Below are 16196 nucleotides of genomic sequence, written 5' to 3'. Positions count from 1 at the left end.
ACTCTCATGCTTTCATCTCAATATAATTTTTATGCCACAGTGACATGTTGTGGACCCCTTCAACATAAGCACTGTGCCAGTAAGATGTGAGTTATGGGTTTGCTTTTTAAAAATTTTCTGAGTAGATTATTTGTGGTTAAACTTAATATCAATTAGGACTCTTTATTTTTGCAGGTAATCTAAAGTCTCCATACACCTTGGCTCATGAAATTTTAAGTCTAGAGATATGGTAGGCTTTATTTAGAGTTGCTTTATTCAGCAGCTCTGTGAGGCCATCCAAAGGACCTAATTTCTTGATCTCTTCTATTTTTTTGTGATTTAAATTTTGACCTAAGGCTGGTTCCTCTTTTGGCTCTAGGATGGCTACCTACCAGTAGCAGTTCATGCCGTATTCCAAGAAAGAGTCCTGAAGTTTGCCTTGATGGGACTATTTAAACAATGATTGTGGCCAGAGAAATAGAATGTGATGTTTGGCCTAAGATACAAGGGGTAGGTTATTTCTCTAGTTGGAGATACACAAAGTAAGAGCACTACTGGGAAGGGAGAAGGAGGGAAATAACTGTTGTAAGACCACCAGGAGTGTCTCCTAAGATTCTGTCTTTATTCTCGGTTAGAAACTTTTAAACTTAGCTCAGGTTATGAGGTGAATTCAACCCTTCACTGTCATTGTAGATATTTGTAGTGAATTTAGGCATTTCAATTACATGACTCAGAACCACTTTGAGAAAACCTCAAGAGGGTATCAGTCGTTTCATGTATGATCTCATATTTTCTACCTGTGCACTTAGGAATTCATGTGATGAGAGGAGCAGTCATTTATATGAGTGGCTGGGTTAATTTTTATTTTTTCCTAGGCTTAGCTTTTTATATAAATGCATTGGGTGTTTTTTGTGGCTGCTTTCCATAAATCTTATAGAAAGGTTTTCCATTTTTGAAGTAGATGTAGAACAAAACTACCCCAAGACAGGGTTCAAAAAAAACAATGATTTTTCACAAAAATGTAAACAATATTTGTTTATTGGGTGGTTCAGTGAGATGTATTAAATTTTAAACCTTTCTATATGTATTTGGACCATTTTATCTTTGAATCAGTTTTCACATACACTTATTACTGATATTTCATCTACTATTGGAAAAGTAATGACTTTAGATAAATTTTTATTGAAAATACTGGGACAGAAGAAATTGAAATAGTTTTTAAAAAGCCACAATTGAATAATCCTCATACAACTATATCATTATTGTATAAGTATATGTAAGTTATAAACATACTTTATAACTTTAAATTAACTATAACTTTAAATTAAATATGAATACTTTAAAGTTTTTGTACTTGGAAACGAAAAAGAAATACAAAAAACGGAAGTATTCATATTCTTCCATCTAGAATTAACTGTCAAAATGTTGACATTTTTTCTTATAGTTGTCCTATAAAAAACAAAACACTGTTTTTGTAAAACTGATACCTATATAAAATAGCATTCACACAATGCAGAAAGGTAGAGAGATGGTAGTTAAAAATAATCCTCCACATCTACCACCCAGAAATAACTAACATTTAGTCTTTTCTCAAGTATGGGCAGTATTGAAGGTTTAGAGGACAGATGTTGAAATTTTGTGTTTTAGTCCCTTACAATAAAGTATTGTCCCACTCAAAATCCTAGTAGTGCCTCCATTGAGACACAGCTAATGGTACAGCTAATGGTCTTTTTATGGTTATGTACAGACAGATGCATAGATAGAGAAACGAGCTCATACTATAGAAGTAACTTCTAATTTTAAAAGGATCCAACCTAATGGTTTTCAGTGTAACAGAAAAAAAAAATTATGGGAGGGAATTGTTGAACTTCAAATGAATAATTTTTCACTATAAGAGAGGGAAAATAATCTAAAACATAGGTTAAAGAAACTTACATTAGAAAAAATACGAGGAGATTGGAGATTTCTTTGAAGGACATGTTTCAATTTTGGAGTATTAATTACCTGCTCTGAAAGTTGAGCAGTTAACCACTCTTGTATGTGCTTCTATAGAACTCCCTTCATACCTCTTGGTTTTTAATAGTTATATTTTTACACTGGCCAGGTCTAAAACATGCACAACATGTCTGTAGCCTTAACTCCAATTTCCAGGTTGTTTAATGTTCATGTTTATATGTAAATGGATTCAGTGCTTACCATGTCCTTTTACCATGGCTTCCTCATTCCTAGCTTTAAAATGCTTGATTCCACTTTTATTTGGCTAGATCTGTTTTTCAGGTGTTTTGGGTTTTTAAAAAAGAAATGTTGATGGATATTATAGTCCTTGAATTATTTCATGCTTGATAAGCATATCTGTCTTTCAGCTTTATTCTCGAGCAAATCTTCATTATTATAGTTACAGCTTTCCTAAACTTTGATTGTGATGCACCACCATCTTCTGACATTCAGTGTTAATGAAATGTCTGTTATCACTTTGATTTACTACCGCCCTCTCCTCCCACCCGCCTCCCCATCCCCGCATTCCAGGTAATCTGCTCTGTCTGGATGCCTGAAGAATTCTTCGTTCCTGTTCCCTTTCCTTCACCCCTTATCTTTCCCCACTTTCACCTTCCTCCTTTCCTCTGTCTGGCCCCCTCTGGGCCTTGACTCCTTTTTCTTTCCTTCTCTCTTCCCACCCCTTTTCCTTCCTTTCCCCTTCTTTCTATCCACATCCTTTCTCCTGTTAATTTCTCCATCCACTTTCCTCCTTTTTGAGGTATTTAAAAGTTTAAAATTTTGATTATAAAATACTTGTCATACTAATATAATCAACATTTGTATGCACACTATAAAGTCCTGTTTGCATACATCCCTCCACAGAATTACATGCTATCCTGGAATTGGTGTTTATTATAATTTCATGCATTTCATTAATATTAATATTTTCATATTTCATTAATATGTACTGTTGGTTATTTCTAAACTTTATAAATAATATTGTCTTATAAGTATTTTGATTGAAATTGCATTTAATTTAATGATTAACTTGGGGAGAATCAACATCATTACAACAGTGAGTCTTTTTTAAAATTAATTAATTAGTGAATTTAACATCTTTTTTGGAGTATAATTGCTTTACGATGTTGTGTTAGTTTCTGCTTTATAACAAAGTGGATCAGCTATACGTATACGTATATCCCCATATCTCCTCCCTCTCAACATTGAGTCTTTCTATCCATAAATATATTTCTCCTTTTTTCTTTTCTTTCCAGTGATTACATTTTTTGGAGGGGAATTTACATAAAATTAACCAATTTAAAGCATGTTATTCATTGGTATTTAGTACATTTACACTGTTGTGCAACCACTACCAGTTCTAAAATATTTTCATTACCACCGAAAGAAAACCCATACCCATTAGCAGTTACTTACTTTTCCCAATTTCCCTAGATGCTGGCAACCACTAATCTACTTTTCGTCTCTATGGACTTGCCAATTCTTGACATTTTTTATAAATAGAATCATACAATATGTGACCTTTTGTGACTGGCTTCTTTTATGACTCAATAATATTCCATTATATGTATATACTACATTTTGTTTATCGAGTCACTCGTTGATGGACTTAAAGGTTGTTTCTACTTTTTGGCTATTATGAATAGTACTCCTTTGAACAGTCATGTACAAGTATTTGTTCAGTTCTTTTAGGTATATACCTAGGAGTGAAATTGCTGAGTCATATGATAATTTTATGTTTAACTTTTTGAGGAATCACCAAACTGTTTTCCATAGTCCCTGCACCATTTATCATTCCCACCAGCAATATATGAGGATTCCAGTTTCTCCACATTCTTGCTAATACTTGTTATTTTCTGTGGGTTTTTTTTGTTTTGTTTTGTTGTTTTAATAGCCATCCTAGTTGGTATGAAGTTGTATTTGATTGTGGTTTTTTTTTTTTTTTTTTTTAAAGAAAGTCTTTTATTTTTTAAATGAGTTTGGTCTTTTATTTATTTTTTTAAATTTATTTATTCATTTATTTATTTTTGGCTGCGTTGGGTCTTTGTTGCTGCGCGCAGGCTTTCTCTAGTTGCGGCTAGCAGGGGCTACTTTTCGTTGCCGTGCGCAGGCTTCTCATTGCAGTGGCTTCTCTTGTTGCGGAGCACGGGCTCTAGGCGCACGGGCTTCAGCAGTTGTACCTCGCAGGCTCTAGAGCGCAGGCTCAGTAGTTGTGGCTCACGGGCTTAGCTGCTCCGCGGCATGTGGGATCTTCCCGGACCAAGGCTCGAACCCGTGTCCCCTGCATTGGCAGGCGGATTCTTAACCACTGTGCCACCAGGGAAGCCCCTTGATTGTGGTTTTGATTTGCATTTCCCTGGTGTCTAATGATAAGTATCTTTTCATGTATTTGTTGATCATTTTATTTTATTTTTAAATTTTATTGATTGATTTTTGGCTGCGTTGGGTCTTCATTGCTGTGCACAGGTTTTCTCTAGTTGCGGCAAGCGGGGGCTACTCTTCGTTGTGGTGCATGGTCTTCTTATTGCTTTGGCTTCTCTTGTTGTGGAGCACGGGCTCTAGGCGCATGGGCTTCAGTAGTTGTGGCACGTGGGCTCAGTAGTTGTGGCTTGCAGGCTCTACAGCGCAGGCTCAGTAGTTGTGGCGCACGGGCTTAGTTGCTCTGCAGCATGTGGGATCTTCCCGGACCAGGGCTCGAACCTGTGTCCCCTGCATTGGCAGGCGGATTCTTAACCACTGCGCCACCAGGGAAGTCCCTGTTGATCATTTTATATCTTTGGAGAAATGTCTCTTCAGATCCTTTGTTCATTTTTAAGTTGTGTTGTCTTTCTGTTGTTGAGTTGTAAGTGTTCTATTTATATTCTGAATATATTTCTAGTAGATATATATTTCTGAGTTTTCCAATTGCTAAAAGTTGTTCATAGTGATTGCTTATTATTTTTAAAAGGACTGCTGTATTTGCAGATAGATTTCCTGTTTATTTTTAATATAATTTGTTTGTGCCTCCCCTGACACTTCTTCCTTTCCATAGTTTGTCTGTTTTTTAGAGAATCAGCTTGTCTAAATTGACCTTTAAAATCCTCTTTTGTATCTTTGGGTTTTTTTTTTTTTTTCCATTAATTTCCATTCTTACATATATATTTCATCTATTTTTGGTCTCTTTTCAGCCTCTTTAGTTGAGCGTTCAGTATTTTTCCAGCCTTTTCTTTTTTAGTAAGCACTTAAGATTATACTTTTCTTTCAATGTGGTGTTTTAGCCAACTGAATCCTATACGTTTTGAGAGGTACAATTTCTTACTTAGTTTTAAGTCCTTTATTCTATTATCATTTATTTGTTCTTTGGTTTGTCATTTGTTTAGAAGTAAGTTTTTGTTCAGAAGTAAGTTTTTAAATTTCCAAGCTTGGTATGTGTCAGTTTCATAAAAATTCTCCATGTATTTGTGGATTATGAGTGCTCCCTAATTTTGGTTGCAGAGTTCTCTATATGTCCATTATAAAGCTTTAGTTGTTTTGTTCACATTGTCTGGATACTTGCTAATTTTAATCTGCTGAGTTACTGAGAGAAATGTGGATATCTTCATAAATTCAATACATTTTTGCTTCATATGTTTTCAAGGCACAGAGCTGTCATTTATTTTGTGTGTGTGGGCAATTGAACCTTTATCATTCTTAGGGATATTTAAATAATAGTAATGCTATTATTATGTAATGCTTTTTGCCTCAGATTTATTTTGTCTGATAATAAGAAAGCAGTGCCAGAGTCCTTTTTTGGTTTTTACATGGTATATCTTTTCGCATCCTTTGTGAGTCTTTTTGGTTTAGGTAAAACTTATAACTGGATTTTATTTATTTTAAAATTTAATTTGAGGGCTTCCCTGGTAGCACAGTGGTTGAGAATGCGCCTGCCAATGCAGGGGACACGGGTTTGAGCCCTGTTCTGGAAGGATCCCACATGCCGCGGAGCAACTAAGCCCGTGTGCCACGACTGCTGAGCCTGCACTCTAGAGCCCACGAGCCACAACTACTGAGCCCACGTGCCACAACTACTGAAGCCCGCACGCTGCAACAAGAGGGGCCACCGTGGTGAGATGCCTGTGCACCTCAGCAAGGAGTAGCCCCAGCTCACTGCAACTGGAGGGGGCCCGCGGCAGCAACGAAGACCCAACACAGCCAAAAATAAATAAATAAAGTAAATAAATTTTTAAAAAATTTAAAAAATTTTAAATTTGATAGGGACTTCTCTGGTGGTGCAGTGGTTAAGAATCTGCCTGGCAGTGGGTTCAGTCCCTGGTGCGGGAAGATCCCACATGCCGTGGAGCAACTAGGCCCATGAGCCACAACTGCTGAAGCCCGCGTGCCTGGAGCCTGTGCTCTGCAACAAGAGAAGCCAGCGCAGTGAGAAGCCTGCGCACCGCATGGAAGAGTGGCCCAGCTCGCCGCGACTAGAGAAAGCCCGCACACAGCAACAAAGACCCAAAGCAGCCAAAAAAAAAAAAAGTTTAATTTGATAATCTCTTTTTTTAAAGTGGCAATTTGGATTTATTTCTACCAAATTATTTTGTGATTCTTATCGTTCCTCGTTCCCCTTACCTGTTCTTTCTTAATTTTATGTTGATTGGGTTTTAAAAATTCCCGTTTTCCCTCTTCTTATGCTCCTCCTCTATCCTATCACACATGCACTGGTTTGAAGTTCTTCACAAATTTTTTTTAAAAATGTGTATACATAACTCATCAAAGTCAAAAACGTTATCAGCATCTTCTTACTTCTCCTACAAAATACTAGGACCTTAGAATACCTTAGGTCAGATTATATTTCTTCATTACTGGCTGATATTTTAGTTCTATCTTTTTTACCCCTTAGATTTCTCTATAGTCAGTGTTAAGATTTGCCCATATGCTTACCATTTTCTTTGCTGTTCATTTCTTCTTCCTGGATATTCTTTAGGAGTTCCTTTATTGGTGGGGGGAGTCTGTTAGATTTTGTTTGTTGGAAAATGTCTGTATGTCACCCTTGTTCTTTTTTTTATTGGGGTATAGTTGTTTTTACAATGTTGTGTTAGTTTCTACTGTACAGCGGAGTGAAGTAGAATTCCGTGTGCTATGCAGCAGGTTCTTATTAGTTATCTATTTTATACATATTAGTGTATATATGTCAATCTCCCAATTCATCCTACCCCCGAACCCCCGCTTTCCCCCGCTTGGTGTCACCCTTGTTCTTGAAGGATATTTTATCTGAGTGTACAATTCCACATTGACCGCTACTTTTCCTTAGTACCTGTAAGATTGTGTTGCATTGTCCTTTGGCTTGCACTATTATTGTTTACAAGTCTTGATCCCAGATATTGGTTCCTTCTACTACACTGGGTCCAAAAGTGGATTTCTTTTTTATTTTTCCTATTTGGATTTGCTGTGTTTTCTTAATCAGAGAATTTATGTCTTTTATCAGTTCTGGAAAATTATCAGTCATTATCTCTTTGACTATTGTGTTTCTTTACTCTTTTTTTCCAAAGCTATGATTAGACATGTGTTAGACTTTTGCATTCTTTTTCTGCCATGTGTCTGTGCTTCTCTCTTTGTGATTATTTCAGATGGTCTAATTCTTCAGCTCTAATATGTTGTTTAACAATCCCATTGGGTTTTTTAAAAATAAATTTATTTATTTTATTTATATTTATTTTTGGCTGTGTTGGGTCTTCGTTGCTGCGCGTGGACTTTCTCTAGTTGTGACGAGCAGGGGCTACTCTTTGTTGCTGTGCACAGGCTTCTCATTGTGGTGGCTTCTCTTGTTGCGGAGCACGGGCTCTAGGCAGGTGGGCTTCAGTAGTTGTGGCACATGGGCTCAGTAGTTGTGGCTCAGGCTCTAGAGCACAGGCTCAGTAGTTGTGGCACAGGGGCTTAGTTGCTCCACGGCATGTGGGATGTTCCTGAACCAGGGCTCAAACCCATGTCCCCTTCATTGGCAGGCGGATTCTTAACCACTGCACCACCAGGGAAGCCCGGGTTTTTTTTTTTTTTTAATGATTATATTTTTCATTTATAGAAGTTGTTTGGTTCATTTCTAAGTCTGCCTAGTCTTTTTTTTTTTTTTAAAGTGGTATCTTGTTCTTTGCTCATGTGTTCCATTCCCATTCTTAATATTCCATCTCTAAAATTTTTTGGATTTAAATCTGCTCCTTGTCTTCTTTCTGCTGAGTCTTACTGTTTTTTTTTTTTTGACTCTCTTACTCGTGGTGGCTTGTTTCCTTGTCTGTTATGTATGTTTAGATTGTGAATTCTCATTTATCTGGATTCCTTCTGTGCAAATCATACAGGCAAATCATATATCCTCTCAGATAAAATTTGCTTTTGCTTTTGCTTTTGCCTTATACCCTACAAATGTAATTAACGCAGTAACACATTTAAGTTAATTTCTCAGCCTGTAACTTTCTACATTTGTTAGGGCAAAGATTTAGCTGTTGAAAAAGAAACCTCAAATAAATAAATAACAGTGGCTTAAACAGGAATAGGGGTTTCATTTTCTGTCACGACAGTGTGGGCATAGGAGCACATGGCTGGCAGGGCAGCCCCACTGTCTCTGCACCCTGTCTCCTCCTTTACTTCTCTAGCATCCTTAGGGTGTTGCCTTCATTTTCAAGGTCCAGGATGGCTTACTACCTTATCTGTATTCCAGCCAATGGGAGAGGACTAAAGGGGAAGAGGAGGACACATTCCGGAAATGATACGCATCATTCCTGCTCACATTCTGTTGGTCAGAATTTAGTTATATGCCCACACCAGCTGCAAGCGAAGCTGGAAAATGTAGTCTTTGTTCTTAGTAGTTACGTGTCTTGTGAAAAATGGTCAGTTCTGTCACTGTAGAAGGAGGGGATAATAGAAATGGCCACACCCAGCAGCCTTTTTCACTGCTAAGACATACAGCAGACATTTGAAATCCCAACCCCAGTGAAGGCAGGCTTTTATTTATTTATTTATTTAAAATTAATTTTTATTGGAGTATAGTTGATTTCTAGTGTTGTGTTTCTGCTGTACAGCAAAGTGAATCAGTTATACATATACATGTATCCACACTTTGTTAGATTCTTTTCCCATATAAGTCATTACAGAGTACTGAGTAGAGTTTCCTGTGCTAGACAGTAGGTTCTTACTAGTTATCTATTTTATATATAGTAAAGGCTGGCTTTTAGTCATACATTGTCAGAGAGGAGATTCTGCACCCGCCTTCCCTTTTCCAGGGGCCCAGGCTGATAGAGGCAGGTTTCCCTAATTGTTACCATATCTCATGAGGTAGGTTTTTAACATGGTCCCCCGGCCTTGCCCTATGCTGGGGACTCTCCACTTTGCAGGAGCTCAGACTTAGTTTTCCCTAACTCAACTACACATTTATTTGAAAAAGTGCTTATAATATTTTATCTAGTATTTCTAGGATAGTGGAGTGTTTGCTTTTGTTTTTGAAGATTTCTAGTATCTTCCATACTTATTTTCTCTAATTAATCTCTTTCATGTGAATTCTCTCTGATTATATCAAGTCTTTTCTACTATGTCAGTACAGGTAATTTGATTCAGCAGTATCTCTCGTCTTCTTTGTTGTGTTGTATTTATTTGTATTTTAATGATATTGCTAGGATCTAACTTCCCTTCCTTATTCTTTTTATCTTGTTTCTTGATTTCATTATCCCGTTTTGGAGTTCTAAGCCTGGGATTATTTTGTTCCATTTCCTTTATGTAGTCTGGTGTAAGGGGTGTGTGTGTGTCTGGAGCTAGGTGGGTGATAATCTGAAAGACAACTCGTAGAGGTCATTATGTCGTGTTTGTTAGAATACCTCAGTTCTAGGTTAGAACACTTAGTTGGGTGGTATATTTTCTTATCCCTTGTTTGGGAGGAGTAAGGCATTACTGAAGGATACTCCATTTGGTGTGTGGCCTAAGAGTGTTTACTAAGTTAGAGCTCAGTCATCAATTTCCCTTGCTTCACTGGGGTCTCCCAGCAGCATTTTCAGAATAGTATTCCCCCATCTGCAGAAGGAGAATGTAAGGGCACCCCTCAACTTTCTACTCTCCAGGTTGGGATTATTAGTGAGATTTCTCAGGGTTTTGTTGACTCACCAGAGGATTTCTGGAAGGTGGGAGTGAGGATAGGAACTAACCCTGGCTCAGCCTCACTTCTCTTTAAGTTTCATTGGAAGAAGGCAGTTCTGTAACACTGTCAATCCACCATTGTAGCATTATTTTTTTCCTTGGATTATCATAAGTCTTGGTCCTTGTTTCTAGATCATCTTCGTCGTTTGTTTAAATAACTGTATAATATTCTAGTGATGTACGATTGTGCAAATATTGTGATGTTCTGTTATTTCCAGGTCTTGTTGTAACAGATAAATCTGTAGAGATTTTATTCATCCCTGTGTTGTCTGCTTCTGTTGCATTATTTCCTTAGATTGAATTCCCAGGAGTAGAATTGCTATGTCAGAGTATAACAAATATCTCTGAGTCTTGTCTCATATTGCTTTTTCTTTTTTAAAGGTTATAACAACTTAGATTCTCACCAGAAATGAATGAGTATACCAATTTCACTATAGCCTCATTAGTATTTGGTGATAGGTTTTTTCTTTTTCCTTAAAAAAAATAGCTATAGAATAATATCTTAAGGTTGCTTAAATATTCATGTGTTTTATTATTATGGAGCTTTAGCAGTTTTCTGTGGCTTTAGTTTACTACTTATTTTCTCATCTGTGAGTTGTATGTTTTTATGCCTGCCCATTTAATGACTTGATGTTTTTCTCATACATGCACACAAGTGCCGTTTTATAAAAGAAAATGTCAACCTTTACATTTTTATATTTTGCAAAGCTATTTTTACAAATCTTTTGCCTTTTAAAAAATTAGGTTTATTTGAAATTTTAAATTTTAGTATATTATATAATTAAATCTTTTGTTGGTTTAAATTGAGAAAGTTATTTGGTAAATGTTTTATTCTCTTTTTTGCTAGCTTTCTGTATTGTGATTTTATTTCCTTATCGTGGTGTTCAATTTTGGTATGTGAAGAAGGTGTGCTCTGATTAAGTGGATAGTAATTGGGAGGAATTTATATCAATCTCACTTACTGAATTTTTAAAAATCTTGTTTTAGAACACTGACTCATATTTTTACATAAAATTAGGTCTTTTCAATAGTTCTTAATGTCTATAAGGATAGGATTCATTCTTTTTAAAAAATGTTCTTTCATAATTTTGTTCAAGTTTTAGTCATTTTGTTTTGTTTCAAAAAGGGATTTCAAGAGCTAACTTTCCGAGATTCCTAAGATGGATCATTGATTTGGGCAAAAACTACATATTCTGTTACAGTCTTTAAACATTGCTTAGGGAAAAATATAAATAAAAATAATGAATACTGTTAGGGACAAAATTATCAGCACTATGTTTCATATGAATAATTTTTCTATATCTAGAGATCTAAGCTCCTAATAAACAGAGCTCTTTATATCTGTTAATATGTAGAAACTCCTTATAGTTGTGACTGAGTAACTTATGGATAGTGAATCACTTAATTCAAAACATTAGTGAATTTTAAATTAAATAAGCAAAATACTTTTCATGACTTCCATCTTTACCCATCGTTGATAAAATTTAGCTACTCTTTGTTCTGCCTCTAGGTGGAAAACCATGAATTCCTTGTAAAACCTTCATTTGATCCTAACTTGAGTGAATTAAGAGAAATAATGGATGACTTAGAAAAGAAGATGCAGTCAACATTAATAAGTGCAGCTAGAGATCTAGGTAAGAATGGGTTCTTGGAGGTTTGAATAATTCTTTTGTCTACATAGTATCCACACTGGAGCCAGAATTGCTTTCCTAGAAGAAACAATTGATCATGCCACTTCCTTGTTTAAAGTGCCAGCCCCCTTTTCTACTGAATAAAATTACAGTCACATAAAGTTTACATACAGGGTTCTTTACATCTGGAGCCTGGCCTCCCCTTCAGATTCTTCTTTTACTAATTTCCCTAATCCCAGGATGACCCCACGTTCCTGCCAGACAAATCACCCTACATGCCCTTGCATCGTGTCTTTTAAATAAGACCTGTTTTAAATGTTACCTCCTGTATAAGCCTAATTCTACTAGGAATAGTTCATTGATTTGGCTTTGGGGTTCCCAAGCACTTCATTAATACCAACTTAAAAAAATTATTAGATTTGAATTCCCTAGATTATCAGTTCCCTAATTAGTCTCACACTGTTTTGTTCTCTTTTGCTCTGAATTTATAAACCTCTTTGTTCTGAGCATCTCTCACATGTATGTTGAACAAACAAATCTCAGCATATTAGAAGACCCCTCAGAGCAGTAATACTCTTGTATATGCCCATACCAACATATATAAAAATTTTTGCAAATAGTTTCCTTGGAGAGTCCTTATATGAACTGGATCCTAGATTTAAGAATCTTTGCCTTAAAGGATATTGAAATTTACCCTCCTCATTTCATAGATCTCTCCATGTTCTCTCTATGTCTCTTTCCTCCCTGGTCAAGTGAGGTCTGTCTTTAGTTGTTTGCTGCTTCTAACCTTCCATAGTCATGCTTTAGCAAATAAGTTTGTAGATACTATCTCTCTCTTCTGGTTTGGGGTCTAAAGATCACAATGATGAATGAGATTATGAGGACAGGACAAACATAAAAACTCAAAAATCTTAGATGCATAAAGTCTAGCTGATTGATCATTGCTTGTTTTGTGAAGCTTCCTACATTTAACACAAAGTATATGTCCTAGTTTTTCTAGGGCTTCATTGTCAGAGTCTCAAGTTTTTGTTTGGAAAGTATATTTGTTTTCTTTAATTATACTCTATATTAGTTCCAGAGAAATGCTTTGGTTAACTAAAGAACCCTCAGCAGAACTCCTCAAGGACAATGACCATTTCTTATCTACCCTCATGCCCACAGCATCTTAGAACAGTGTGTGCTACCCACTGCTGGTGCTCTGAAGCCTTGGTTGGGTTTACCTAGAAAGGCCTCCGCATCAGAAGCTAACATTAATAAGGGGATTTAAGTATTTTCATGTAGTTTTTTGAGTGAAGTAAGTGAAGTAGGATGTGCATCTTTCCCATTTGGATAATATTAATAATTTCCAGTATGCTGTCATGTAATAAAAGTGTATTTTTCACTATTTAGATTTAAGTATTTTAAACACTTACATTGAAAATGGCTGTAGATATCTATGACATACTTTTTCTTTTTTTCCTGATCATGAAGGCTTGGATCCTGGCAAACAGATTAAACTGGATTCCAGCACACAATTTGGATATTATTTTCGCGTAACATGCAAGGAAGAAAAAGTCCTTCGTAATAATAAAAACTTCAGTACAGTAGATATCCAGAAGAATGGTGTTAAATTTACCAACAGGTTTGTAAGCCTATGTTAAATTAAGTCTTTACTAGTCCCATGAAACTATTCTCTGATGAAATGTGAATGTTCTATGATAAGGAAGTTTTACCGTATTTATTGTTAATTGATATAAGGCATAAGATAAGATTGAAGCTTTTTTTCCCTTACAAGAGGTTGGTCAGATATCCCAACACCACTTGTTAAATAATTCATTTTTTCCTCATTGACTGAAATGGCACTTTGGGTCTATTTTTAAGATTATTCTTCCATGTATGTCTCTTACCATCCTTTTATCAGTATGAAATACATTGTATTACATTTATTTTATGTTTCCATATCTATTAGAGTTAGTTCCCCTTCATATCTCTGTTAGTTATTTTCACATTTATTTTTTCTAAGAAAACTTTGTTAACCTTGATCAATTAAATTCTTCTGGTGTATCAGTTGGATGTATCATTTAGTTTAGGGAGATGTCTACCAGCCTTATTAATAAGGCCATTCATTAGACTACAGCTTTTTTAAAAAAAAAAAAAATGTGTTCCATGTTGTAAAAAAATCTTACCAGTTTTTTTCTGCGTTTTCTCTTGCTGATGTTAGGAAGTTCCTGAGGCAGATTATTCATGGGTGAAAAAAGAATTATTTAAAAATAAATCTTTTGTGACTGGTAGAGGGAGGGCATTTATCCTTTCTCTTCTGTATTGTTCTAGAACTTATGGCCAGCCTTACTCCACCCTCCTGAATATTCTTAGTATTTACAGCTAACTTTTGTATATATGATCCTCTTTTATCCATTTATTTAGTAAGTGTTTTGAGTGTCTCTTATATGCAGACGTTCTTCTAGGTGTTCAGACAACCTAGTAATGAAAACAGTCGGTCTGTTTAGTTTGTTTCTCATAACAACTCTCTGAGATAAATAGGACAGCTTACAGTTCTCTCACTTTTTAGATGGAGAAACTGAAACTCCAGTTCCCCAGGATTGGACAGCTAGTAGCAATAGATACCAAACCTGGATCTTCTGTTGCCAAATTTATTAGTTGCTGTTTCTCAATCACACTATATCCCTGATTCGAGAAATTTATATATGTTATAACTAACCAATGGGTGACTGGAAGATGATTATAACACTCCAAAAGTTCTGTTTTATCTAAGCCAAAATATATATAGAGGTTGAACTGACCACAGTGGTTCCAAAAGTTGTGAAAAATTCATTCGTTCATTCATTCATTGCTTTTTGTCAACAGATTGCTTGCTATGGATCTGACTCTGAGATCATATAATTGTCCTTCTTAAAAACCTCCAGTGTCTGGAGACAGAAAAAAATTAAATGTTTACTATAACCTGTACAATCTGATTCCTGCCCACCTCTTCTTTTCTCTCTGTCAGCTCTTCCCATCACACAGCAGTCTCACTTTTATAATGTCTTTGCTTCTTTCTTTTCTTCCTTTAATTCTTTCCAGTTGCCTGTTTCATAGTCTTTTTGTGCCAATGTACTGTTCTTGAGCTGTATGTGCATGTTATGGCATTGGCTGGTTCCATCATGTTCACAATTATTGCCTTGATTGACTAATACCCTCCTCCTTCTGTTAAGTACTTACCCCTCTTTCTCGTATCCTCTGTGACCGCCCTCATCTTGTCTTTTTGTTTTTAATTTCATTCCCTTCCTTTGATACCAGTGAATATTTTTTCTCTCGATTCTCATCTTCAGCAATTTTTATTTCAACCTTTAATTTTCATTTACTCTTTAAATTGCTCAATAAGATTGTTTTCAAAACATTTACCTTACTTTGACAACTTTCAGTATCAAAGACTGTTTCCTACAGTAATGAGAGAAACTGTGTGTGGGGGTGTGTGTGTTATTTATTTTTTAATCCAAGTATAGCTGATTTACAGTATTATATTAGTTTCAGGAATACAGCATAGTGATTCATTATTTTTATAGTTTATACTCCATTAAAAGTTATTACGAGATAATGGCTATATTCCCTGTGCTGTACAATATATCCTTGTTGCCTTATCTATTTTATACATAGTAGTTTCTATCTCTTAATCCTATACCCCTAATTTCCCCCTCTCCCCACTGGTAACCACTAGTTTGTTTTCTATATCTGTGTCTGTTTCTGTTTTGCTGTATACATTCATTTGTTTTATTTTTTAGGTTCCATTTAAATATTTTAGAAAAGGTCACAGACCAGAATTTTACTCAAGGAAATAATTGTTATAGCAAGAATACTATTGGTGCCAACGGGCCATTCCAAACAGCATGAATGTTAATACACTGAATTCCAGCCACATTCGCCCCTAATGAGTTGCCCATTTTCTACTGATATTTCGATTTTAATTGTTTTGATGCTTTATAGGATAATACTCTGGATATATTTTATATAGTGCACATTACCTCCAGTAGATGTTTTAGTATTTTTAATAATACCATTATCTTGATTTGCAGTAAACTGACTTCTCTCAATGAGGAGTATACCAAAAATAAAACCGAATATGAGGACGCCCAGGATGCCATTGTTAAAGAAATTGTCAATATTTCTTCAGGTAAATTTAATAGAACCAATACATTAAATGTCGAAGGTTTGTGGCAACCTACCTTGTCAAATGATGGTTAGCATTTTTTTAGCAATAAAGTATTTTTTAATTTAAGGTATATACATTTTTTGTTATTGCACGCTTATAGACTACAGTATAGTGTAAACGTAACTTTTATGTGCACTGTGAAACCAGAACATTTGTGTGTTGCTTTATTGTGATATTCCCTTTATTGCCGTGGTCTGGAACTGAAACTGCAATATCTCCAAGGTATACCTGTAGTAGTCTTGAAAAATATGTTGAACCTGAATAGTAAC

General features: G+C 35.6%; 1 protein-coding gene across 2 annotated transcripts in view; it reads left to right on the top strand.

Annotated features, from left to right (window-relative positions):
• Nucleotides 1-16196, top strand: part of MSH2 (mutS homolog 2) — a 73931-nt gene that overhangs the window by 47683 nt on the left and 10052 nt on the right. For both annotated transcript variants that reach the window (XM_082358058.1, XM_082358057.1), the window contains 3 exons: nucleotides 11621-11744; nucleotides 13212-13362; nucleotides 15791-15888. In XM_082358058.1, the coding sequence (XP_082214184.1) occupies nucleotides 11621-11744; nucleotides 13212-13362; nucleotides 15791-15888 (373 nt within the window). The remainder of the gene's footprint in view (nucleotides 1-11620; nucleotides 11745-13211; nucleotides 13363-15790; nucleotides 15889-16196) is intronic.

The sequence above is a fragment of the Balaenoptera borealis genome (assembly GCF_965194805.1).
Source record: "Balaenoptera borealis genome assembly, chromosome: 15".
Taxonomy (NCBI): Eukaryota; Metazoa; Chordata; class Mammalia; order Artiodactyla; family Balaenopteridae; genus Balaenoptera; species Balaenoptera borealis.
The sequence above is the reverse complement of the archived record's forward strand: the minus strand, read 5'-3'. Positions and strand labels throughout refer to the sequence as shown.